The sequence below is a fragment of the Equus quagga genome, chromosome 2 (assembly GCF_021613505.1).
Source record: "Equus quagga isolate Etosha38 chromosome 2, UCLA_HA_Equagga_1.0, whole genome shotgun sequence".
NCBI classification, from domain to species: Eukaryota; Metazoa; Chordata; class Mammalia; order Perissodactyla; family Equidae; genus Equus; species Equus quagga.
The window spans coordinates 159,611,149-159,638,585 of NC_060268.1; the positions used below are offsets into that span (position 1 = coordinate 159,611,149).

Below are 27,437 nucleotides of genomic sequence, written 5' to 3' on the forward strand. Positions count from 1 at the left end.
GTTGTACAGGAACAGAGAACCATAGTTAAACAAAGTTGTTTTCTTTCATCCATCAAATATGTTGGACATCTTGCCATCTTCTTAATGCTAACATTCATAATAATAGAAGGCATTTGTTGAGTGTTATGTGCCATTCTCTTTACCCATCCATCAGCTGCTGCAAGAGAAGTGGTGACCTGATATAGAGGTCACAGCTTTCCTATATCTGAAATGGCCGGTAACTGGCTAATATGGGGCACAAAACCCTGGCCTTTTGCCTTTGGATGGGTCAAGTCTATAGTGAGAATTAAGCGCCAGAGCCCCCTTGTGGATCAGGCTTTACCTGGAACCACGTCCTTGCTTGTCGACTGCCTCTTCCCTATCTTGCTTCCCTCTCTTTCATTAGGTTTTGCATAAGAGTGCACCCTCAATAATTCTCAAGCTGAATCTCTAAATCACAGATTCAACGGTCCGATTGTAGGGAACTCAGCCTAGAGTGTTCTCCTTTTTTCTCAACGTCAGTTCACAATCTGTGCCGGAGGTGTTGGCTTTACCCTTGTTTTTGTCAACAGTAACACTATTCTCTTAGCCACTTGGGTTTGGAATCTTTAAGTTATCTTTACATGCTCCTTTTTCTCCATGTATGCTCCATGTCCAGTAAACAGATTATGCTTCTTCTCTGCATTCCTCTTTCATTCTTTTACAACCTACTATCAACAGACTAGGGAGATGGATTCCTAATAAATCTTTGTACCTCCAGGAGGATGTGCTTCCCCAATCCATGATATACGTCACCAAAAGATTAGTCTTTCCAAACAGGCTTTTATCATGTCCCTATCCTGTTCAATAACTTTTGGTGACCCCATTGCTTATAAGATAAAGTTCAAGCTCTTTAGCAAGTGTTTAAGACCCTCTACATAATCTCATTCTACTTATCTAAACTTACCCCCTTTTATACCTGTGTAAGAGCATTGCTTTCGGGCCTGGCCCATCTACTAAGTATCTTCTGAAAATATTTGAATATTTCATGTTCCAAACCTTTGCACAAGCTCTATGTCTTCCTTTGGCCTCCCGATATTCCACCTTTTCCTCAAAGCTCATCTCTTCCATAAAGTCTTCCTTCCTTTTCTCTGAGCTCCTCTAGCACTAATAAATTTCGTTGTCTTCATCATTGTAGTAATCATCATCATCATCATAATATTAGTAATGGCCACCTTTTATTAAGAACTTGTAATTTGCCTAAAATTGTGGTAAATGCTTTATGTGCATTTCCGCATTGAGTTCTCATTGAGTTCCTTGTTGAGTTCTCAAAAAGCCCTGTGAGGTACTTAGCTTAGTTTTGCCTATTTTATAGATGAGAAAACTGAAGTTCAAAGAGGTTAAGTAACCTGCCCAAAATCAAGATCACATGCTTAGTAAGGGGCCTTGAGTCAGGCCTTGAAACTACGATGTCTCTGACTCCAAAACGTGTGCACTTAACCACACTGTTATCCTATTTCATTTGATCTAGCTGCTTCCTACTCATTTATCCCTTATTCATTTATTTATTTAAAATAGTGATTGAGTGCCAGTGAGTGAACACTAGGGACTTAGTAGGGCTCTTGTCCTCAGAGAGTTTTATCTAATTGCATCTTTGAGCCCCTTTTCTAATCGCCATCCTCCTCCCCAAGCTTCACCCTCTCCTCTAATCTCTCCAAGAGAGGATTATACAAAAATTTCACCTATGTGCTGTCTCATTTTGCCTGTCATTTCCTGGTGGTTCAAATGTTGGGTTTAAAATGACATGTTTCATCCCCTGGCCTCCAGGACACACTTATGTTCTGTTTTCTAGTTATTTAATGATACATTGTCTTATCTCCCCAAAACCATATGAATCTTCAGACAGCATTCCCCTAGTGCCTGTATTAGGTGACCATAGGGTGATAGACCTTTGGGAAGCTAGATACTTCTTCCAGGGACATGCTCTAGTTCAGCCAATTTTGCAGGACTTCAGTGGCCCTCCCCGATGACAGATTTGCCTCCTTAAAGCATAGATCTGCATTTTAGAAGCAACCAGAAGTCATTTGGAGCTTGATCATATGCATAGAAGGTTTGAGATGGCAGGGACTTTTGAGATGGTTGATTCCAATCCTTTCATTTTACAAAGGAGGAGAGTGATCAAACTGTGAAGCATTGTGTTTGGTTGGAAACAAAGAGTGTCTATAACAACAAGATTCTGAAAGGCCAATAGACCGGAACTTATGGGGCTTGCTGAGTGCTTAAGTTTGAGCCACTGGAGACAGTGAATAGCATCACATTGCTGCCAGTGCTGGTGTCTGTTAATGGGCTGAGAGACACTGTGTTCCAAACCAGGGCTCTGGCTCCTCTCACCATCTCAACTTGCCCAGTTGAGCACTACCTTTCCGCCAGGAGAGCAACCCATCTCAGGAAAGGCATTGAGTTCCAGCGACTCCAAGAGGACAGGGGCCTGAGGAATGTCTGTGTATGTTGAGGGAGTGGGCTGTGTGGGCCTGGCTTCCAGAGCCAACGTCCCTCCAGGCTCTTACATGGATTGGCATGAGTCTCTTTTGGTAAAAACCACTGGGATAAAATATTTTTCTGTTCACTAGATTGATCAGACTATAGGAAGTACCTGTCTTCATTTCCTGAAGTCATTCAGTCATTTCTCTTGTCCAGAGGGGAAGTAGGGAATGGTGGTTAGATGGCATTATGAAAGAATGAAAGTGTATCAAGGAACTAAGCTGGTTCTTGCATTGTGCTTTATGCAGATTTTCTCATTGGGTCCTCCCAACAACCCTGCCTGGTAGCAATTATCGTGCCTATATTATATATGGGGAAACTGAGGCCCAGAAAGGTAAGATAACGTGCCCAGTGTCATATTGCTAATAAGTGGGAAAGTAGGAATTCTAGCCTAATTTTGACTCCAAACACTCTCCTTTTAAATACCTGTAATGCCTCCTATGAGGAAAGGCCTTTGGAGGTCCCCTGAAAGGATGAGTGAGTGACAGCCCTACCACGTGATACCTTATGAAACAGCTTAAATAAATAGCCAAGCATTGAAATAGAGTGCATGGAATTTGGAATCAGTTGACTTGGGTTCAAGTTCCAGCATTGTCATTTCCCAGTCACTTAACCTCTCAGTCTCTATTTCGTAATTTTTATGAAAACGGTAAAATACCTATGTCAAAGGGTCATTGTGAGAATTAAATGAAATCTTTCAAGAGAGAGTGTTTTGTATAAAGCACTATGCAAATGTTCATTACTTAAATGCCACAGTGATTTAGGGTGACACTCTTCTGAGAAATCAATTACTGAGCCCAAGTGTATGCCAGAGGCCTGATCCCTGACTTCAAGAAGCTTATAGTTTTGGTGGGAACAAGTGACTGAAAATCAGAGGGTATAGGGTGAATTGTGGTGCAGCGATATAAAAGCAGTAGAGAATCAGAGAAAGGAGAGATCACTGGAGGGCCGGGTAGATGAGCAGGCTTTACTTAAGAGGCTGGAGTTGAACTTTATAATGTCTGATGAAGAAGAATGTTTGAACTAAGGGGACATTTGCAAGACATCCATAGCTTTTAATAATAATTAAAAAAAGCACTTTGTAAGTTTCAGTCCTCCTGGGACCCATTAGTTGTTTGGAATAGAGCAACAGTTCTCAAAGTGCATGGTCCTGGGAGGCCTGAGGGATGTCTATGACCCTTTCAGGGGATCAATGAAGTCAAAACTATTTTCTAATAAATAATAAAATGTTATTTGCCCCTGTTTTTTTTGTTGTTGTTATTGTTATTTTTGAGGAAGATTAGCCCTGAGCTAACATCTGCCACCAATCCTCCTCTTTTTTCTGAGGCAGATTGGCCCTGAGCTAGCATCTAGGCCCATTTCCTCTGTTTTGTATGTGGGATGCCTGCCATAGCTTGATAAGTGGTGTGTAGGTCCACACCTGGGATCTGAATGAGAAACCCCAGGCCACGAAAACAGAGCACGCGAACTTAACTGCTATGGCAACAGGCCAGCCCCTTAATTTGCCCTTTTTTATTCTCATTTTCTCATGAGTGTACAATGAAGTTTTCTAGAAGCTACATGATGTACATGATATTGTAACAAATGCAGAAAGTTATGAGAATCTGTCTTCCATTAAGCCTGATATTGAAGAGTTTTGTAAAAAAATGTGAAACAGTGGTACTCTTTATCCCTAAAATTTTATTGTTTTGGAAATTTGTTTTTCATAAAATTATGTTACTTATGTGTTATTGTTATTTTAAAATGAATTAATAAATATTGTAAAATTTTATCAGTTGTAATTTCTAATATATTACTTATTGACAGATAACATATGAATTAAATTTCTTAGGATTCCAAATAAGTTTGAAAAGTATGAAGGAGTCCTGTGACATGAAAGTTTGAGAACCACTGTTAAAGACTTGGTACTCTGGTGTGAAAACACAGTTAAGGTCTCACATATTTTTATAATGCTTTGGTGGCAAAGGATGTGTCCTTTTGGTAGCTTAGAACTCCTGTGTCCAGAAACTTCAAAATGATGATGCCCAATGTTGGCAAGTATGCAGTGAAACTGTTATTGTCATATATTGTTAGTGGAAGTACAAATTGACCAGTATTTCTGTAGGGCAGTTATAACAAGAGCCTTAATGATAGTGTTTACCCTTTGAACTAATAATTGCACTTCTGTGAATTTATTCTAAGGAAACAAATAAAGATGCATACAAAGATTTATGTACAAATACACACTAACATTATTTAATATAAAAATTTGGCTAGAAACTGACCAACTGGCTAAGAAGAGACTTAAAGTAAATTATGATACATTTATACATTGGAATGTTGTAAGGCTTGTAAAATGATTTTTTGAAGAATGTTTAACAACATGAGGAAATTATGTTAAGTGAAAGAGCAAAGCACTAAACTGTGTTCAAAGAATGCCCCAGAGTTTATAAGCACATATGTGCGCAGAGAGTAGAGAAAATCACAGCAAAATGTTCACTGAGCTTTTCTCTGTGTGGTGTAGCTATAATTGTCTCTATTGCACATTATTGTTTTTTATATTTTATGATATTTCTACTATAAAGTTTCAGTACTTTTATTTTTTAAAAAGACCCTAGAGTGTGGCATTCCTTTTATCTAAGGCTATGGGAACCAATCTATTGAGCCAGCCCATGTCACCTTGGGTTCAACTGAGTGCTGCCTTAGATCTCGGAGAGGGCATTTCTCTAAAGGCCACAGTGATGGTTTGAGGAATACTCTGTGACTTGAGAATAAACCCAACTTTGAGCTAATTGCTTTTTCTTACATAGCCTTTCAAAAGAAAGCTTACAAAAACTGCAATTGGTTTTCATGCCCTACACCTCGGGTCTATTGTCAAGAGCATTTGGAGTATAGAATGTGGAGTCCAACAGGGCAATTGTTTAAGTAATGTTGTACAACTGGCACAGAGCAGGGAGCATAGAAATCAATGTATCTTTCTTTTAAAGGAAGACATAAATGAGACTTCAGTTTTCTGAGCCCATAGGAGAAGGGGTGACTACCGTCTAAGAACTTTAAGTAGGAGAGCTGCAATGCACTCCTTAGTATCTGGGAATTTCTGCTTTCCTGGGTTGAGAGATGTCAGGTGTTGGAAGTCTTTAGTCTTCATTCTTCCCTGAATGACCAGTAGGATGACTGATAGAACCAGCACTGCATGAAGAAACGTCTGCTTTGTTGTTAGTCTCTCACAGCAGAACATTTTCACAATCGGAACAGAATCTCTCTGAATGTGACTATTTCAGTCCCTGGCACACACTGTCTCAGTTTGAGTATCTATCCCGCATGGTATTATTCGGCATGCTTTAGGGGTTAAAAGAGACATCCAAGGTAGTTTCTTGATCTCAGAGAACTTATTCTGTCTGGGGAAAGAAACCTCATGCACAAAAAATTAAATAATGACATAAAACCCCAGCAGAAGAGAAGAGCTGTATGTCCCCAGAGAGCAGGTACAGTGCTCCATGAGAGTGACACAGATGCTGCGTGCTGGGGCACCAGAGGCAGGAGAGATGAGAGGCTTCATGGAGAAGGATAGCAGCAAAAGGAGATGCTCTCTTCTCTACAGGGCTCCCTGCTCCTGGGAGGGATAGGCTCACTTGAATTGATAAAACAGTTCATTAATGCATTGAGTGCCTACCATGTACAAGGGGTTGTGCTTATCCATGAGAAGAAAAAGATTTACAAATTAGTGGGACACAGAATTTAGCTTCTCTAGAGTAGAGAGATGGTCTGAAGCCTCTTCATCAGTTCACATTTCTCCATTAGGCAGCTACGCATTTTATCCTGGGGGTTTCTGGATGTGCACAGACATAATTGCGTGCATGTCAGAGGGGCCCAACTGGCTGCATGTAATTTTAAAGGGAAATGGTAAACAGATACTCCCCAGACAGAGATGCCTTGCTAAAACTGTCCAGAGCCTTCTAGTTGGTGCCTCATTATTTTTTTGCCCAAGAAAACTTAGTGAAAAAAGTTGAGTCCGTTTTCCCTAGACTTTAATTTGCAAGTGTTGGCCACCTGCTGGAGGCTATCTCTGATTATGTGGAGCCACCCCTCCATCTTCCCATGTGCCTTTTGGTAGCTTACTGCTGACATGGTGGGAATGAGATGGCACTAGCCTGTCCACTGGTGGTTATTTAACTACAACTCAGCTGCCGTTTGCTCAGAAAAGTATGGAGCAATTTCTCCTACAATGATTACGTTATTATTCTACCATGGGGTCTCCCAAACTGACAGTGAAGTGAACTCCATGATATTAGGGCTATTTAAGCTTCACAGTAATCCTGTGAAGGCACTGTTTCTATTCCCATTGAGCAGATATGAAACACGAGAGACTTATGTAATTAGCCTGAGGTTCCAGATTTGAAACCAAATCTCTCTGTCTCTGAAATGAATCCTCTTATGATTATGTTGAGGCTGTGTTTTTGAATGCAAATACTTATCTATAATAGAGTTCCTCTACAGATGTGTTAATTTACTGATCTGCATTATAACTGCTCAGTAACAAACCACTTTATTGCTATTATTTTTAACTACATAAGTGATGCACGGATACATTTTTGTTTTAAAACATTGCCGCATTAGCAATGAACTAAATCCCCATAGCCAACCCGCCCTACCCCAGTCCCCTACTCAGACATCACTTCTATTACCAATTATTTGTGTTTTCCTCTGGAATTTTAAAAATACGCTTGTGTATACTCGTATAAACCTAATAGAAATATATTGTTTTGTTTTGCCTGTGTGTACTGTTTGTGTTATAAATATTTTATCATTCAGTAGCCTTATTCCTTTAGTAATATGTCTTAAAGATGTTTCCAGATCAATAATCTTGATATCTACTTTGTTCTTTAATGCTGTTATGTAGTATATGTGTGTATGTGCAAGTGTATGTGTCTGTGTGTAAAATGCACTATATTTTATTTAGCCTTTCCCCTCATGGTTGTCATTCCGTTATGTTCATATGAACAGAGGTGCCATGAGGTATGAGATGTCATCACTTCTTAGGGGATCTGCACATGTTCTTTCTTTTCTCTGGGGCGCTTCTTTCCTCTCCTCGCCTGTATGACACAAACAGGCCTCTTGGCTGATAGGTTGAGGTCTTTTGGCATTTGATTCCTCAGAATAACAATCTGACACGCCTATTGTCAGAACTGAAGCACTCACACAGTGAGAAAGAAAGACCAAGGATCTGAATGTTTGGCCGACTGTGCACACCCCAGCCTTCCCTCCTAGGTCTGTGCTGGGATGATGCTGTGTTGGGTCTATATCTTATTTGAAATAAACCATGAATCCTGCATGACTGGTCTCCAGAGTCAGCTAACCTCCAATTTTCTGCGCTTGGAACCCAGTAATGGCTCTCATTCAAAAGCTGGGGCAGGAGGATGTAGAGATGAATTAATTATCCTGCATCATTGTGCTTCTCTTTGTGAGACTAGATAATGCAACTGAGGAGTCAGATAACAAGAAGGGGTCACTGAGAGCTTTGTGAGCTTCTGCCTTGGCATCAGCCTGCCTGCGGATTTTCTGAAGCAGAGGGTGGGACCAATACTCACTTGGAGGAGAAAGCTATTTAAATCGCTTGCTTTTGGCTTGAAGTCTGAAATTAGTTATCTGGCTGGTTGTTTGTGGTCAGGCTGGGCTTCTGCCAGTGCAAAGATACAAAGTAATGTGGCTTTGGGCACTGGCCCTAAGATGAGGAGTGGAAGAGGCCAGAGGCCAGTGGAAGAGGCATCGGAGCATCAGTAGTTTTCCCATTTCCATCATAAAGACTCTCTGGGCAGCCATTGGTCTGGAGCTGTGCTGTGGAAACTCCTGACCCTGACCTTGGAATGAGCTGTGGTTCACCACACTCTGGAGCCCTTAATTGCCTGTGGTCTTTGATTGTTGACCATCCTTAGGGTAGCTCAGTAGAATGCACTCAGGAGGAATAGCTGTTGGGTGTTTCCCAAGGCCTGGCACTTGAAAGGATAGTTCTGTCCTGATTCCCCAGGCAGCTGGGCCATATTGTACTTTCATGGTGGCAGTTGGAAACACTGGCCAAAAATTATTTAATGGTTAAATGGGCATCCATGTGTGTCACCCCGTGTTAAGTGGAGGGAACGTGAATCAAGGCAAAGAAAACAAGGCAATTAGCTTTGAGGAAAATACAATCTGGAGTGTGCATGAAAATGACAGCTGTGAGCATTGATGGCACAAGAGCTTTTATCAGATGCTAAGTTAGATATCTTACTACTGCTTGCTGGGTCCTCACAATGACAATTGTATTGTTGAGCTGAGGTTCAGAGAAGAACCTGGAGAGCTCACACAGCTGGTTCTTCCGCCTCTGAGTTTAGTCGTCTTTGCACTGCTCCCATCTTCCTTGTGTTCTCTACTTAGAGTGGAGCTTTTAGAGATGCAAAAGACATTTCATTCATTATTTTTCTTTTAAGGAGCTTTTAGTAACTGCGGAAAAGAGAAAAGGCACATGTACATATTCAGAGAATACATAGGGAACTCCTAGCTGCTGTTGATATAAATGCGGAGGAGAGTGTGGGCTGAAGTTGTAGGAAGAGTCTCCATGATGTAATTAGTACTGGAGCTGGGAGTCAAAAAAGGAGAAAATCTGGGGCTGACCATTGGTGTAGCAGTTAAGTTGGCACATCCACTTTGGCAGCCCGGGGTTCTCCGGTTTAGATCCTGGGTGTGGACCTACGTACCGCTTGTCAAGCCATGCTGTGGCAGGTGTCCCACATATAAAATAGAGGAAGATGGGCACAGATGTTAACTCAGGGCCAATCTTCCTCAGCAAAAAGAGGAGGATTGGTGGGGATGTTAGCTTAAGGCTAGTCTTACTCAAAAAAAATTTTAAAAACGGAGAAAGTCGGGACAATTGCCAGCCATCAGCTCATTGGGAGAGTGGGTAAACTGGGCAGATTCTGAAGGCCTGAATGCCAGGCCTAGGTAGGCATTTTGACCTGATAAGGCAGCCAGCAAAGATGGATGAGTTAGGGCATCAGCGACCCTGGCAGGAATCTTGGGACGTTGTCTTAGAGACAAAAGCAGTGGTGGGGATGGTAGTAGTTGATGCTGTCATCAGCTAGAGCAGTGGCCACCAAATTATGCCCTGCCTGCTGTTGTAAATACAGTGTATTGTAGCACAGCCACACCTATTCATTTACCAATTGTGTTTGGCTTTTTTTTTGAGCTGCAAGGGCAGAGGTGAATAGTTGTGACAGAGATTGGCAAAACCTAAAATATTTACTATCTGGCCCTTTTACAGAAAAAAAGTTTGCTAACTTGAGCTAACCACTTGTGAGTGTCCATAAAGAGGAAGCAAAGCTCAGTTCCTGGCACATGGTAAATGCCATAATAGATCATAGATGGATATATGCCAAGAAACGAGCAAAACAAAATAAAATTGCTAACAGGAAAAGGAAACCCTCATGAGTGTGGTTGTTTGCTGAGTTTAGATTACATCACAAGAAGGGAGTCCACTGAGAAGATGACACTGATAAGAGAATCAGAGAGTAAAGACTCGTGGTTTCCCAGTTCCTTAGTTTTGCAGAACTCCAGGGCAGGAGTTGGAGAGGGAAGGAAGAATGGGGCTGAGAAGCGCGGGAGACAAACAGGGGAAGGCGGCTGCTGGAGAAGGAAAGAGTGTGCCCACTCCAATCCTGAACATCTGGTGGGCCCGGCGAGAACTGGCAGAGTGCCTTTCAAGTCCTCTCACCTCTGGCAGGAACGTGGCATTGGGAACGCGGGTATTGAGTGCCAGCTCAGCTCTACTGGGAAGCTGGCTTGGCTGCATTGGCTGCAAGTTTTTCTTTTCTGTTCTTTTACTTTTAAAATAGCAGCCCATATGCTTGTTGCCACCAGCCTCTCTTCCAGAAGCTCCCTAGAGGAGAGGGCGCTTGCTGAGTGAATAAAAGTATACCATATTCACAACACAACTCTGGAAATTGTCGTTGAGAGAGTAGCACTGGGGAAAAGCCAGAGTATGGCAGGTTAGGCTGGGGTGGTCCTCCCAGAATGTACCGGCCCACTTGAGGCTCTTCTGATGGACTATCAGGATGGGAGAAGAGCTTATGAGTAGGTGAAGGGTTCAGACTGGGAGTCAGGGTCCTGGCCTAGACTTGTCTGCCTCTGGGAGATTGAAGAGGGAGGGCACCCAGTCTGCCAGCCCGCTTTGGGGACCTGGGGAGTAATGTGAATGGGAGGTCCAACCACAAATCAAGCAGGTGCCTGGGCAGGTGGTGGAGCCACGGAGCAGGTGACCTACAGTGATGCAAATGGGAAAGCCAGAGACAACACCTATGAGGCTAGGATTCAGGACCCCAGCTGCTGACTGGGTTCAGATGCTCTGGAATTCAGGGCTCTGAAGCCAGACATAGTTGGAACAGACTGGTCAGGAGCTATGGACTCAGGCCCTGGGAATAAAGAAAGACCCAGTTGCTGGAGCTGGAGAGCAAGGGAGTGTCTCTTTGAAGGTACAGCCTACTTGGAGAAAATTTTATCAATAACCAGCAAAGTAGAATTATGCATAGAGTATGAAGCAGTAATTGCATATCAAGATGTCTTTCCAGAAAAACTTTTCTTTACAAATGTACAAGAAGCACTGTTTAAGAATGTTCATTGAAACATTGTTCATTATAGCATATTTCAATAGAAAAAAGCAAAAATATTTATCAGTGGCTGAAAGGATAAATAGGCAGTGGTTTATTCATAAGCTGCAATGCTCTACAGCAGTTAAAATGAATGAATTATGGCTAAGTCTGTCAACATGGATAAATCCCTGGAACTGAACGTTGGGCAAAACAAGCAAGCTGCAGAACATGTATCCTGTATGACAACATTCATGTAAATGTAAAAACACTCAAAAAAGATTATATGTTTATGAACACAAATGCTGGTTAAATCTAGTAGTGGGCATATGATTGACATCTCATTGTGCTTTTCTGTGTGCTAGAAAATAATTCATAGAAAAGACAGAAAGAAAAGAAAAAGAGAGGGGGGATACACATGTGTGCACACACACATGCAAGCAAATAACCTGCTGGAATTGGGGTAACCTGAGTCAGGGCACAGAGGCTGGAAGCCCTGTGGCTGTGCTTCTCTTGTATGTTGCCTTCTAGGTTGGCTGTGTGATCTGAGCAATTCAAAATGGTAAAAGGCATAGGGCCAGGCCCATGGTGGGTGCTCAATGCACATGTGTGATGTTTACAGCTTTTTGGATATTTCAGTGTTAGGAGCTTAGTGTCAAAATTTGAGAGGCTAGCTTTAAAATAAGGGAAATGAGCGTGTTTCCTCTAAGTGACCCCACCTGCAGATGTCTAGAGTTACAAGGTGGAGAATGGTCTGCTTTCTTGTAAAAGCGAGTTCTGCAGGCACAGCTGTCTCTGGCAATGGGGCTGAGGCCTCTCTGCCAGCTGCCCCTCACCCAGGCAGAGGAGGCCTACCAAACTCGGTGGTCAACGCAGTGTGCAGCGTTCCTGCTGGAAAGGACAGAGTCCAGGGCACCTTTGGTCCCACAGGCTCCCTGGCTCCTTGAGGTGTCTTCAGTGAGCGAGTCTTGTTTCTGGCAGGCTGAATGAGCAGAAGCTGCCTGAGGCACAAAGGGAGCTGAACTATGGAGGGTGCTTTGTTGGGAAGTACCCGCTCTCAGCAGCCACTTTTGGAAAACAGCAAAGTCAGTGTGACTCTGTTGTGCAGCTTACAGAAAGAAAGACTATGCCTGGTGCTAAGCACACTGCCTTTGATGACGGTTATTTGGATTCTGGAAGGAAGTTTGTTGTGACATCAGTCATGCAAGGAGCCCTGAGAATTTAGCTCTTATAAGTAAGATGTTTCCTGTATATAGTATGAGGAAAAATCACTAGTTGGAAAACAGCTTAGCATTGTGTTGGTGGAATAATAAGATTTAAGGTCCAGAAGGGGCCTTATGATTATCTGAGTTAACAAAACTTTTGTGTTGCTGACAGAATGGGCTTGATTCTCTTCTTGACCAAACTCTAGTCAGGATCTTCTGTGTTCTTTTTCACTTCGGCCCTGTCCTTGGGTATGTCCTTCAGAGCCCAATTTTAGCAAGAGTCCTGCTAAGTCAGTTTAGCCAGATCTCCCCCTAACCCTGACTAATGTCTCATCATCCTCAAAATCGGATCAAATTCTTCATTCCCCCACCATGCCCCAAATGATGTCCAATAACCCTGGCCTATCTTCAGCCAGAATCCTGCCAGGTTAGTCTAGCAAAGAATTACCCTACCTTCTTAGTTATGTTCCATCCATGATTCCTCCCCTTCTCTTTGGCTATAAATTCCCACTTTTCCTGGTTGAATTCAGAGTCGAGCCCAATCTTTCTCCCCTACTGTAAAACCCCATTGCAGTACTATTAATAATAATACTGTAAAATCCCTATACCTATCGCAATAGTCCTGAATGAAGTCTGTCTTCCCATTTAACAAGTGTTGGAATAGTTTTTTCTTTAACAGGCTTAGAGAATTGGTTTGTCCAGGTAACACTTTGAGTACATTTCAGAATCACTTCTCAAGTCTAGATTTCCAGATTCCAAGTTCAATGTTCTTTCCCCGTACTGTGCTGTCTTTAAGCCTTCAAGAGTGTAGAATCAATAAGTAATTCACTCTATAAAATCTATTCAGATTAATAAAAGTATGCAGCTGACAGTCTCTAGTAGTTATGGTCTTTCTCCTCCCCTGTCCTGGGTAGGATAGGAGCTCAGAGTGATTGGTCATTTAACCTTAATGCTAGTGAGAATGACCTGTGGATCTTTTTCTGGCACCAGATGCTGCTGGACCTTGCCAGTATCCAAAGGGTCAGGTGTGTTTTCTAGGTGTGGCTCTGTGTTGTGTTGCCACTCGACATTAGCAGTTGGTCAAGAACTTGTGAGTAGGTTTGGACAAGTTCATTCATTCTCACAAATAAAGACAAAGCAAAGCAATACAAACATCAATACATTCAGCACACGCTTTGTACCAGGCATAGTGCAAGATATTAGTGCTGCTATCAGAAATGGCTCATGTCCTCAGGGAGTTATAGTCAATGGAGAGGTCCTAGAATAGAAACAGTATGACTAAAACAATAGGATAAATGCTAAAATAGAAATACGTACAAGGCAGTATGAGAACACAAAGGAAATTATGATTAATTTCCCATTGAGAAAGTTGGAAGGAGGGTGATATTGGAGTTGGGTGTTGAGAGTTGGAGAGAAATTTATCAAGGTTAGGAAACAAAGGATGGATAGTTCAGGCAAAGGAAATAATGTGTGCAGAAATGGAGGGCAATGAAACTTCAAGACCTTCAGGGGAGTTTAGCGAGGCTAGAGTGAAAGGGGTAGAGGAGCACGTGGCTGGAAATAGGTCTAGTAAGGGAGGCTGAAGCCAGATCTTATAAGACTAAGCTTGGAAGATACAACTTCACTGTGTGCAGGCAGTGGATAATTACTACCAGGGAGTGAGGTGAGAGATCTGGGTGGTTGAAATATAACCTGATGACAGCATGGAGGATGATGGGCAGGGGAGAAGGTTGAAGAAGAGCATCCAGTTGGGAGATTGTTACGAAAATGGTGATGCATGAGCCACAGCATTGGAATGAGGATGGAAAGGCCAGAGTTCCAAGTTATTTAAGAGACAGAATTACTAAGATTTGGAGACCAAGCTAGGTTTGAGAGATAAAAGCAGGTGAGAAGATTGAGAATGATTCCCAATGCTTAGGGTAGACAGGAGACAGAATATAAGAAGTCAGTTTTTGGGGGGTCTTATTATTAAAGTTAGCATAACCAATGATCATGTGGGGCCTGTAGCCTAGGGAGGCATTTGAGATGTTGACATTTGTTTATTCAATAAACGTGCTGAGTGTGCATGATGTGTAAGGCCTGGATCTGTACACTTTGGGGAAAGGAGAAGTGAATGCTGTTTCTATTTTTATTTATTTTTTTGACATTTCAGTCCGCCACCATCCTGTCAGGAGGTTTCCCATGTGTTATATCTTTGCATCCTCACAAACACCTTGTGAGATTAACTCATTCCCATTTTTCAGATTAGAAACCCAAGGCTTCTGCAGGTTAAGTAACTGTACATGGTCATGTAACCAGAGAGCTGCCGGTCGAGGGATGAAGCAGAGATTTTGGTACACCCAAAGTTCATGTTCTTTCCTCTCACCAGAGTGTTCTGTGAAGTTCCTTGTTCTTGAGGAGCTTCCACTGTGGTTGGAGAAACAGAACATAGGAAATGAATCTTGACAATATCACAGTTAAGAAGAGGCATGTGCAGTGTACCTTGGGCGTATAATGGATGGGGGCGTTTGTTCCGGTGCAGAGGAGAGATGAGTGGTGATTGGGAAGAAGGCTATGAAGCCTTAACAAAGGTGATGGTAAGTATTTAAGCTGGGCCTGGGGCATGGAATTTGCCAGGTTGGATGAGGGTGGGGATAATTCTTAAAGGTCATCACGCAGTTTGGCTACTAGGTTTATAAAGATAAGCTGTGGGCTACGGCAGAAGCGGATTAGAGTTAGAGAGTGGGTGGAGGCTTACGGAAAAGGCAGAGGCGGGTAGTTAGTAGGGGAGGCACATAGCCAGAGTCAGGAGCTGAGATTGAGGACCGAATGATGGCAACCCTGAGGTCAACCATGAATTGACCATAGAGAAAATAAATTGACTTCTGTGACTTCTAAAGCTCAAATGGAACAAATTTCATGAGTCTAGCCAAGGAAGGAGATGACACAAAGGTGGGGTGAGAATCTGATAATACCAGTAGTTTGAAAAGGGAGTGAGGTCTGTATGGAGTGAAGGGTGGGGAAGTGAGGCAAAAAGCGGCAAGGAGGCTGGCTGCTTGAATCTCACTGTTTGGCACTGCTGTTCCACCTCCACCATGGAAAGGCAGATGGAGAAGAAGGAGCCTATGGGTTGGCCTGCCTTTGTTCTCTGAGCCCTCATTTGTGGTTTTGGTGTAAGATCAGAGCCCTGGAAATTAGGCCCAAAGGACAGGCAGATACTAGCAGGACAACTGGAATGAGGAACTATTGGCAGGAGTTCAATGTCACTGGCTTTTAACCCTGACACACCATTGCTCCTTTGTAAAACATCAAACTTCCTGCCTGGTGTGGCCTAATTTGGCCTTTGGAGCCCACAAGCTCTTGGATGGGGTGTTTCCTGCCCCTTCAGAGTTCCCCTGGCTTTAGGCTCTGTGGAGGGGGCGTGAAGTTGGTTGCACCCCAGTGACCTCAGGTGTTGGTTGGTCTGGCCTCTCTCCCTGTGGCTTTGTCGCTCAGCTCCCCTCCATAGAGCCACACAGAGAAGCAAAGGGCTGAGCACGGGAGGAAGGCTGTCTCAGCAGCTCCTTTCACCGTATAGCTTCTCGAAGGGCAGAGAAGTAGGTCTCTGAGAAAGGCCTGGAGCAAAGGGGAGCCAGTTCAGGTAGTAAGCAGATGCATTAGTCTAATTGCTCTTCTAAAATTAACGGGGCCTTTAGTCTCTGAAGAACACTTTTAAGCACTCATGTGATTTGGGAACAAAGGTGCGGGGCAGGGGAGAGCCTAGCTCCCCTTTAAACACAGTCCCTCATTTGGTAAAACACTCTCTCCCTTTCTTCCTTTCTCTCCTACCTGCAGATCAACGGATTACGGCACCACCTATGAGAAGCTGAATGACAAAGTGGGTTTGAAGACTGTCCTCAGTTACCTCTACGTCAATCCCACCAACAAAAGGAAGGTAAGAGGAGCAGTCATGGGTCCCGAGCACTCCCTGGGGGGTAGCAGGGCTCCTAGAGCCAGGAGTTGAGAAAAAATCCGTAGCCGTAGAATCGCTTATAGAGGGTCTGTTTTACTTTCCAAGAACATCACAGACTGTAATTCTAGCAACTCCTTGATAGTAGTGGTAGTGATAATAACAACAATAGCAGTAAATCTACGTAACTGTGTAAGGGATTCCTCTGTGACGGGGATGGCTCTAAGAGCTTTACACACCTTATCTCATTTATCCTCACCGTGCATCTATGGGGTAGAAATTATTATTGTCCTCATTTTGCGATGAAGAAACTGAACCTCAGAAAGATTAGGTAAGTTTCTAGCCTGAAGTCAGACAGTGGTAAGTCACAGATCTGAGATCTGAGTAGGGGTCTGCTCGACTCCAGAGTTGAGCTACCCTCTTGCTGGTCTATTTTCAGGGAACTCCTTATAAACGGTGAGTCCCTTTCTGCCAAGGGAAGGATAGGCAGCCTCTGGGTTCTTCAGCTTGATCCCGAGCTGCTTCTGAGACATGGGACAGCTGACCTGGCTCTGCCGGCCCCTCTGCTTCTCTCTCTTTCCAGTTGACTAACAGCCAGGACACGGCTGAAATCATGTAAGGTCAGACGTTGGTCGTGGAGAGGGGGCCTGGATTCCGTGGAAGGATGGATGGTTTTAGAAAGTGAATACTGTACAGTATGTTGACCTTTCGGAGAGGTGATCTTTCCCCAGCTAGGATGGCAGTGCTGTTCAGAAGCTGAGGCAGGCCTGGCCCAGTAAACACACCAGAGGTATAAAAGCCCGTTTGAATGTTTCCGAAAGGCTAAAAGCGGTACTCCAAAACTCTCCTCTTGCAATCTGATTTGTGTTGCCTGAGGCCTTGCAAACCCTTCCTTCAGCAAGATGAGCTCAGGGGTGAACTTCACCCCATTGTGCAGATGACCCTGATCTCTGATTCCAGCTTCTTGGAGTCCAAGTTGTGACTTAGAATGGTGGTTGTTTATGCTGCTCAAGGCAGAGCAGCTTTGAGTCAAACCCTCCACATCAACACTCACAGCCCCACCCCTTCTCCTCGCTCCCACCTCCACGGCCCCGCAACATCCCCAGCAAAGGAAGGAAGCAGAATTGGTGACCGCTGGTTCAGCGTTGGTGATTGATGCCCAAATATCCAGCCAGCTGCCCCGACCTGAGATGGTGCCCAAGTGCCACCAGCCAAGTGCCCATACCCTGATCATCAGGACGGCTGTTTAGGCACCTGTGACTGGTTGTAGCTGAGTAGTTTCTCTTTTCTTTGTCCAAACGGGCTGTCCTTTTCATATTTTTCAGTATTGTTATTTGAATTATTGAAAGTTAGAGCTGGAAGGGTCACAGATTGCATTTATACCAGCAGTTATTGATAGTTTTTGAACTGTGACTCTTGCAAATGTGATTAGAGCTCAAGGCTTTTCTAGAAACATGCCCCCATACACAAAATTTTGACAACAATTTTTAGGTGTTCAGAGTACCTTGAATCCCACTCCATGGATGCAAGAGATCCATGGAGTCTTGGTTAAGAATCCTTCATCTATACCAATAGCCTTATTTTACAGATGAGAAAACTGAAACCCAAAAACCCACATAGCCAGGTAAGACAGGAGCCGGGGGTAGACCCTGGGACTCTTGATTCTCAGTCCAGGCGTCTTTGCTTTAGATCACACTTTGCACCTTTTCCTCCCATGCAGTCAAAGCCTTGGGTTTCAAAATTGATGGTTTAGTCCTGAGTTGGAAGCTTGAGGCAGTTGCTTCACGACCTTGAATTAAAGCTTGGCACCATGTTCAAGATGGATACGTGATAAAACTGGACTGAATCAAGTCAGCGGTCATCTATCTCAGTTATTCCTCTGCCCTTCTCCCTTCATTAAGAAGGAAGCTGAGGCCCATGGAAGACAAATGTCCCACGTGTTTCACTCAGCTGGTTAGTGGCAGCACTGGCAGTTGGTCTCATGGCTCCCAGTTTGAAGCTCTTCCCATCCCACCCACGTGACGTGGGGTCAGATGGAATCACAGAGGTGTATGCAACTCCACGAGGAGCAGGGAGTGGATATTTGACACATGGCAGATGCCCTCAGTGGTGATCTCTGCTCTATGTCTGGGCAACAACAGAATTAATCCTGTTCTCATCTAGATGATGGACTAGCTATCTTTGTGAGGATTTTCCCAAGTGGCAGTGAAAGATCACACTTGTTTGCATCCATTTTGGTGGTCCTCTGTCATGTGTGTTTCCTCTTGGGCTCCTACTTAAAGATCACGTCTCTTTTGGTCTTCTGCTGTTTTTCTCTACTCCTGACTGTTTTCTCTCTCTTTAGCACAACCTAGGGTTGCTTATAAGTGTAAGAGACAAAGGGTGGGTTAAGGCAGATGCTGAGGGTTGGAAGGAACAGAAGCTGAGATTTGGAGACCACTGGTGTAGAAATGCCACCTCTGTTTCTCCTTCCCAGAGGTAGCGTTCAGACCATGGACTCTCTGGCGCCATTTCTCATAGGAATCATTGCCCAGTTAACCAAAGTTAGGTCTGTTGTTTTCTGTCTTCTCTGAAAAACACTCTGAAAGCACAGTTAACTCCCACCTAAGAGGCACAGACACCCAGTAAGTTGAAAGTACAAACATAGTCATCACTCAGATTGGAGAAAGACGAAGGACAAGCTACCACCAGGGATTTTTTTCTTTTTTGAAAATAGCAATAGAAATTAATTTCATAAGGATTCATAAGGAGACTGTGTGATCCTGAAGTGCTTTCTGAGTCCAAGGAAAGATGAGATTAGATTGTTTCATTTTCTTGTGAAGTGTTTTCGATTGTGTTCTGAGCCTCTAGTGCTGATGACGCACAAATATTCTACATGGTGACTTCTTCTTAACCAGTGTTTTCAGTTTACTGGACCTACCCTTCTCTAGCCACTCAGGCAGAATGACAGTGAGGAGTAAGTGAGAATACTCTTCTTTGTTTCTTTATTGGTCTAGTGCTCTGGGTCACTTTGACCTTGTAATGCAACATTTTTATTTTTTTTAAGTTTCCTTCTTAACACATCTTGACATTTAAACCTGTGGTCATCTGGATTCTCATCTCAGCTTGAATTAGGCGAGATTCTTTGAATTCTCTCAGCACCCAAATTAGCGGTAGCTCCCCATGTTCATTGACCAGCTAATGACAGTAGTATCTGGCAGGTTTTTCAGTTAATCTTGTGGAAACACTTGCTTTTCACCTAATGAGTTATTTATTTAACAGATGGCTACTGCTTTTGTTGGAGGCTGTGAGTACATCAGAGATCTGTTGCCCCTGGCAAAACAGCAAATTGTGCTTGTATTTATATAGTTGTTCCCAAAGCTCCTTGTTGATTTCTTAACACTTTTTTGACAACATCAAGTCTCCAAATGCAGACAGTTGATAAGCCCTAGGTTGAAGGTAGAAGTGTTAACATGTGTATAGTCTCCTTCTACTAGTAATCATCTTAGTTAGCATTAATTGAGCACCTACTATACTAAGCTTCCTTTTAGGAGCTTATCTGTATATTCTCCAGTCCTCCCAGTCACTTTAGAAGGCAGGCCAGAGAAGGAAATAGTCTCTGTAGGTTACCGCAAGGCTGTATTACCTGTAAATGGTAGATCTGCACTGGCCTTTCCATTGGTTTTATTTGGGGGACAAGTTAGGATACTTCTGGCAATGCTGGAGTCCTTTAAGGAAACTGAGATTGGGACTAATAATATCTACTAGTCTTTCGGTAAATGAAAATACTGATGTGAAATGCTTTGGAGCTACTTCTGTTGAAGTTGTTCTAGACTGTCCTGTATTGTGGGGGCATCAGCATGATTTTAATGACCTTGACCTGCCCTGGCTGTGTTTGATGTGAATTTTGCATCCCTCACTGTTTACCTTTCTCTGGCCGTTGGCCAGTGAGCTCATTGCCTGGCTGTTGCCTGAGCCTGGCGCTTCGAACATGAAGAGCAGTATGTTAGTTCTAGAAGCAAGTGTGTTTGAGGTTTGCCTCGCAGAGAAGGAGCTCTGCTATGATGGGCTCTGAGCTCCAGCTCACAGCTTCTCCTTCCCCTGGCAGCAGATAAACGTCCCTGGGTTCCTAGAACTCATTATTGTCAGCTGAGTCTTATCCTCAGGCCCATGCAGAATGGCATGTGCCAAGGTCAAGCCTGCGTTTAACAGAGCTGTGCTTTGTACAATACAAACAGGTTGAAGGCTTTGTACTTCGACAAGAGAAGGGCTTGGCTCCTATGGGTGTCTATTTGAGAACAAATCTTTGAGCAGACAGGGAAATGCAGGCATGTTATGGCCTAATTGCTCTGGCTCAGAAGTGGCTGCCACCTGCAGATTTGGAAACAGTGTTTTGGAAATAGCAGAGAGCATAGGAAGGTCTGATTGCCAGGGAATGTGACCAAATCACTGCAGGGTAGAGTTGCATGTGCTTCTGTGTGTGTGTGTGTGTATGTGTGTGTGTTTGTATAGGAAGGACTGTAAAGTCTGACATCAGAATAGGACAATGGCTTCATTTTATTGAGCTCCTAATAAGTTCCGGGCATTGCGCTAAATTCATTTCTATACTCTAAGTTCCACTGTTAATCTACTGGGCCTCATAGTTTATCCCCATTTGACAGGTGGAGAAACTGAGGCTCAAGCAGGTGAGCCACTTGCTTTTGGTACGGTAGCTAGTAAGAAGGGGTCCAGGCTCCCCATTCACCTCTCTCTGCCCACATGAGCTGTGCTATATCATCTGATCCTTCTACTGGTTGGCTGCTCCCGGCACAGGTATAGAGACCAGGTGAGTGCAGCTACGTTTCACTCTATTCCTAGTGACTGCTGCCTGGGGTTTCTGCCCATTAGAGTTAGAGGATTAGCAGTTTCTTGGAGGAGGAGGGGAGTGTTGGAGCCTCCGTTCCTAATTGATTTACCAGTGAGAAGGATAATTACTTCCAGGCTACCCTGCAGAAATACAGTGGGAATTACCATTCCGATTTCTCCGAGGAGCGAGCTGCCTCTGTCAAGCTCTTAAAGAGGCATTGTGTGTGTGGTCGGATGTTGGTTATGCCCATGGCCTTCTCTTAATACAGCAGCATAACCCTGAGCTCCCTTTAATGCCCTGGAAATCTCTAAACAAGACAAAACACAGAATTTTAAAATATTGGACTCCTGCTTTTCCTAACCGTGTCTCCTAAGCCTGTTGGAGGGTTAGGGAAAGTAAGCTCTATGGTAGTGCGCTTTCAGTTCGCTGATATTAAAATCTCTTACACTAAAGCAAAGCAGAACAAAAAAAGAGTGTGGACAGATAATTTTAGGCTGTTAAGCAGTCTGTTAAATGTCTACCTCTGAGCAAAGTATTTTGGAGGGGAAGTTTCTGTTTTCAGCAATGTGCAATCTCCCTGGGCTGGGCAGACAAGATGCACACAGAAAACAATTGACGTATAGACCTGGGGTCTCCAACTCAAATGCATACAAGTGCCAGGCAAGTAATGGCAATGAGTGATGTGGGCCAGGTGGGGACTGTGGCAGTCCCTCTGTAAAGGAGTTCCCACTAGTAAGCTTCAGATGACTGTTGTCACTGTCATGTGAGAAGGAGGCCCTGGTGCAACCTCATTGTCATTGTTTTTTCATTTTCTTATGATATTTTTTCTCTGTTTTTATATGAACGTTCTGTATTTTGCAGTGTTTTACATAGACTATGATGTGGAGTTCAGGGTACGAGGCCTGGTAGTGTGTCCCAAATCTACCTCAATCCCTTGTATCCAGTTGGCGTCATGTGCCATATTCTGAGTAGTAAGTCAGTCTCCAGATGAAAACTTGCTATTTGCAAAGTGGTCTTTGGGGCCGTAGGATAAGGATCGCACTTAGTAGCTGCTCCTGCTGTGAGGCCTCTCTGATCTGTGGAAGAGATAAACTGAGTCGAGATGGCTCGCAGAGACCTCCCTTTGACTCAAAGGAATCACATAGTAGGTCTTGCAAGGCAAAGGGACCTTTTTTGTCATTTAAGGGTAAGCCCACTAGAGCAGGCATAGGAGGCAGATATCTGCTTTCCGGCCCTTGTTCTGCCCCTGAATAACTGAGTGTTCTGGAACATTCCAGTCCCACTCAGGGCCTCCATTTCCCTGTTTGTGTGATGGCAGGGTTAGGTCCTCACTTTTTGAGGTTCCTTCTCGCCCAGGTTGTCTGGAGGGTCACCATTTGGACACTGTGTCTCACAGGGCTATGTTGGAATATGTGATGATCCATGCACTTTGGCCTCAGTGGGTAGCCAGTTGGGTAGTCCTTGGAAGATGTGATCTCCGTAGTTCTTGGTTCTTTGGCCACATGTTGACCATCTTAGCCCTCTTATCCAGGCCAGCTTTTCAGAAGTTCCACTTCCTTTGTTAGAAGCTGGAAGGGTTCCCTTTAACCCACTGACTCTGCTGGTGAAACTCAGCGCCGCGGCATCCTTGATGGCACAGTTGAGGGGTTCCATCAGCATGAGCTGATGCAGCTTCACATGAGCGTCACTGTCCTTGTTCAGGCATGCACAGCCCTCTTCCTGCAGGTAAAAGAGCTAGAGATGCTGTCTGGATCTGTTCTGGCAACCCAGAGGCGAGGACACCAAGGATCACAACAGCAAGCAGGGGACCAGCTCTGCTGCACCACACTTCCTCCTGCTTGAACACACACTTGCTGCAGCCTCAGCCAGGCGTCACACCTCTGTGGGCCCTGCTTTCTCCCTTCAGAAACTGTTCATAATAACCTATGTGTTAAAGAGCAAGTAAGAGAATTCCCTCTTAGTGCTGATAGCCATTTCTGTGTCCAAAGGTGACAAGTGACTATGACAATAATGACAATGACAATAATAGTAATGACAATGGCAGTAATAATAATAATAATAATAATAAGAAGAAACAGCTGGCATTTTTTGAAAGTTTACTATGTGCCAAAAATTATTCTAATTGCTTTACGTGAATTAACTCATTTAATACTTTGCCAACAAAGCTTTGATGTTGGTACTGTAATTATTCCATTTATAAATGAGGAAAGTCCTTTCATTCATGGCCAAGAGATCAGTGACTTCCTCAAAATTTTGATTGCTGATGGTCATTTACCTTGGTCTAATATGCTCATCTAACTCACTTTTGTTCATATTTAATTCTTAGACTCACCGCATGTTAGGGCTAAAAGAGCCCCAGAGACTGTCCATGCAGGCCCCATTTAACAGAGGAGGGCACCTGGGGACTTGCCCAAGGTCATGAAGTCATTTGCAGCCGAGCCAGAGCTCAAACTGGGTCTACTGACTCCTGGTCCAGTGTTCTCTGCCAAGCCCACAGGCTGTTGACAGCTGGAGCACAGATCCGATGGAGAACCCTGACTGGGTACAGGGGTGAATGCAAGTAGGGAGCGGTTGGGAATATGTACTCCCCACCCATCACACTGAATGTGTGTTCTAGCTGTAGGGTTCATACAAGCAGTCATAGCTTCTCGGTTCTCTGGTCTCAAAGCCAAAAGGATGTTGCAGCTGGAATCCCATTTCAAATGAACCTAAATGAGAAACCAGGGGCCTAGAATCCAAGCTCTCTCCTGCATGTTGGAAGCACAGAATGGTTGAGTAGCATGCTCAGGGCCAAATGGCTATCCACGAGCCAAGAGGCTGGGTCCCCTGGGGAAGAGATGTTGGAGTGGAAATCAGGATTTCTGGTTTAGGACTTTCTGTTAATTAGCTGTGAGGCATTGCAAAAGCCATTTACATTCTCTGAGCCTCTGTTTCTCAATCTGTAAAATGGAGATAACAGATCATTTACCTATCCACTCTTTTAGAGAGCAAAATTAGAATAAAATGAGGAAGGTAATATTGTTTTGGAGGAAATAAGCTATAGAAGGGATGGGGAAGATTGCGACAACTCGGATGGAGGTGCCATCACGATCGCAGACTGGAATCCAGGCTTCCTGGCTGTGCCCGTAGTGCGGACCACAAGGGCTGCCTGGCCTCCCCTGCTGGGCTGCCTGCTTCTTGGCTTCACTGGGGAAGCTGCAGCTCCAAGACCCTCGGTTTTTTAAGAACCTCACATCCTGCCTTCTTCAGGATGCATGCTGCCCCCTTCTTTTTTCCAACTTTTCCCCTGTCTCTTAAAACCAAACCTGCTGACTGCCTGAGAGAGATTGATTATTCTGCTGATGGAGAGAAATGGTCTCAGTCTTGCTAATTCACAACCACCTCATTTTTCTTGCCTCATAAATTAACAGTTACTGGGGGGGCTAGAGCAGTGTTTTAGGAGATGCATTTAGGGGAAAATGTGTGAAAGGAAGAAGGGAAAAAAGAAAAAGAATCGAACTTGGACCAAACCTTCGTCATTCACTCATGCCAAGTCCAAACCTTTTTCTTCTTGGTATGTCCAGAAAGAGAACCAGAAAATAAAGTCCCTGAGACTGAAAGTATCAGACTTCATTGTGGCTGAGAAATCAGAAGAGAGGTGGATCAATGAGGAGAAAGACACTGGTTTATAAGTTCCCATCTGCCTTTGCCAGTGTGACGATGGAGTAGATATGAAGTGTGGTTCAATTCAAACTAATCACTTAGAGGAAAAGGAATATAGAGTAATTCTTGGAAATTCACTCTTTAGTCACAAAGTCCCTTTCTCAGCAAATATGTGTATGTGGTTCCCTGTATAAATCACTGCAGTGGGCTCTAGCCAAGAATTTATTTAAAGCCGTGTTAAAATGATTGCTAGTTTTTTCTTTTGCATTTTATTTGAAAATGGGAAGAATATAAACCTATAGCCTGGCTTCTCTCCAAGGTGCCCTTCGGGGTTTCCATTGAGTATATCATATTTTTTTAAAGTAAAGATATGATTTGCAGTAAGAATATCCAGGCATTTAAGAGGAATAATAAAAATTAGCCACTTATTGCACTTTTTAGTGCCTTGTTTACCAAACCTTTTTTTTGTTTTGTTTTGTTTTGTTTTGTTTTTTGGTGAGGAAGACTGGCCCTGAGCTAACATCCATTGCCAATCTTCCTCTTTTTGCTTGAGGAGGATTGCCAGTCTTCCTCTATTTTGTAGGTGGGATGCCGCCACAGCATGGCTTGATGAGTGGTGTATAGGTCTGTGCCTGGGATCCCAACCTGAGGACCCCAGGCGACCTAAGCCGAGTGCGCAAACTTGACCACTACGCCACAAGGCCGGCCCCACCTTACCTATTTTTTTTTATTGGATTTTTATTAGCTTTGGGTTTGTGTGTGTGTGTGTGTGTATGTATATGTGTGTCTGTGTGGGTATAAAGGATATTCAACAAAGAGTGTTATGAGAATTTTAGAGTTAGGAAATAAGAAAAAAACCAGAACCCTGTTCCTCCTCTGGACAAACTCTGACTTGGAATGAACTAAGGATCCAAAGGAAGCCTGTGTTTCTGGATGGTCACGTGAGTTGCTGGTTCTGTTTTGCTGCCCAGCTCACCCAGGGCCCCTGGTTGACCCCGATGGTTGCTCAGTCAAGCCTCTGAGGAGGGATCCCATTCAAGGGAGGATGGAGCTGAGGGTAGAGTCTAAGGCAGAGCCAGTAATCAGAGCAGAAAGACCAACGACCCAACCCAAAGGCGAGGGCATTGAACCCCAGCATGAGGGAGTCAGGCTGAGTAAGAGAAAAATCGGAACAGGACACACAGGCCTGGATGACCAGTGGAGATCATGAGAATTTTACACTTTGAAGGTCTTTGATAAGGAAAACAATGTGTCCCAATTTGAAAGAGTTAATATAGCACCAAGTTGCAAAGTTTGAAGAAAGGTATCATCCTGTAGCATAATTAGAGCCCATGAAAGGGAGAGGCAAAAATCAGGCAGACTTTGGAAGAAAGCTTGGGATTTGGAGAAGGAGGGAATAGAAAGGACAATCAGATGGGGGTCTGAAGGGATGGCGGTTTTAATAGGCATTTTGGGTTCAGCAGTTGCAAGTTGGGAGAGAGAGAGGTTGGGACGAGATATGGTAGACCCCCAAAATCTCAGGGATGGAGTTAGGACTCAGTGCAGAAGACCATGGGGAGCCATAGCAGGCTTCTGAGCAGGGGGCCGACAGCATGAAGGCAGTGTGTAAAGAAGGCTCACAGAGTCTCTTGGGTTGATGAGGTACCTTGTTAAGCATCCCACTCCATCTCTCCTCCTCTACCCTGCCCTCACCAGCCCGCCTGGGTGTGTTTTCTGAGCATCAGAGGCTGAGCCATTTTAGCAAAGAGCCTGGGAAGGCAGGGCGATGTGCTCTTCCTAATGTGCTGACGCACAGTTATATGGCAAACGGGTCTCACTGCCCCTGAGGTCGAGAGATCTGTGACAAAAACAGCCACCACCACCAATGAAAGAAATGGCTCTATTTTTTCCTTCCTTGGTGAGCTCAACCAAGCAGAGAAATTGCTGCTGGCATGCATGCCTCTGCCCTGGCCTGTCCCCCCATTATCAGCCCAAGGTCAGAATGACAGACGTCAGCGCTCAGCACACGCGCTGCTCGTGAGCGTGTTTGGGTAATGAGGGCCGAGCGTCCTGGGATCCTCGGGTCTGCCAAATGGCTGGAGGGCAGGTTTGGAGCAAGCAAGTCCCTGTTCCTGCACGTTGGGGTCTGAGCTGGCAGTGCAGAGTGAGACACTGACTGCAGTGACAAATGGAGACCTAGCTTGGTGCTGGCAGCCCCACGCGGAGGGCCCCCAGAAGCAGATGCAGACAGTCAGCCCTGCTCTTCCACAGCTCTGGTCTAACGCTGAGAAATGGCTCAGGCTGTCTTAGGATGACCAAACAGGCAGGCATAATGAACCAGAGAGGATGGAGGTGTGAGAAATGCATGAGTGTCTCCTGGGTGCCAGAGATAGGAAAGGGTGTGGTTCAGTTTATAAGCTTGCTAGCTGTTTCTGGTTCCTCCCTAGTGCCCCGCAAGGCCAGATGATGTGGAGGGAAGAGCTCCACAGCACAGCCTGTGCCTCACTAGCTGTGCGACCTTGAATATATTATTTAACTTCTCTAAGCCTTAGTTTTCTCATCTGTAAATGGGGCTCACAACAGTATTAAAAAAATTAAAAATTAAATGACAATGTGTGTAGGGTGCACAGAGTACATGCTCAACAATGTGACTTTCTCCTACCCCTGTTAAATGAACCTTTCTTTGGCTGTCCCCTCTCCCAGTTCCCAGGGACCCCGTATCCACGTAGCTGACTTTTCTATCTTGGGAAAAGGAATCCATCCCC

The 27,437-nt window shown here is 44.2% G+C and overlaps 1 protein-coding gene across 1 annotated transcript in view; it reads left to right on the forward strand.

Moving 5' to 3' along the window:
• The window catches only part of SORCS3 (sortilin related VPS10 domain containing receptor 3), a 566,298-nt gene that overhangs the window by 247,749 nt on the left and 291,112 nt on the right, over positions 1 to 27,437 (forward strand). Inside the window, exon 3 of the mRNA XM_046654523.1 lies at positions 16,112 to 16,211. Coding sequence (XP_046510479.1) covers positions 16,112 to 16,211 — 100 coding nt within the window. The remainder of the gene's footprint in view (positions 1 to 16,111; positions 16,212 to 27,437) is intronic.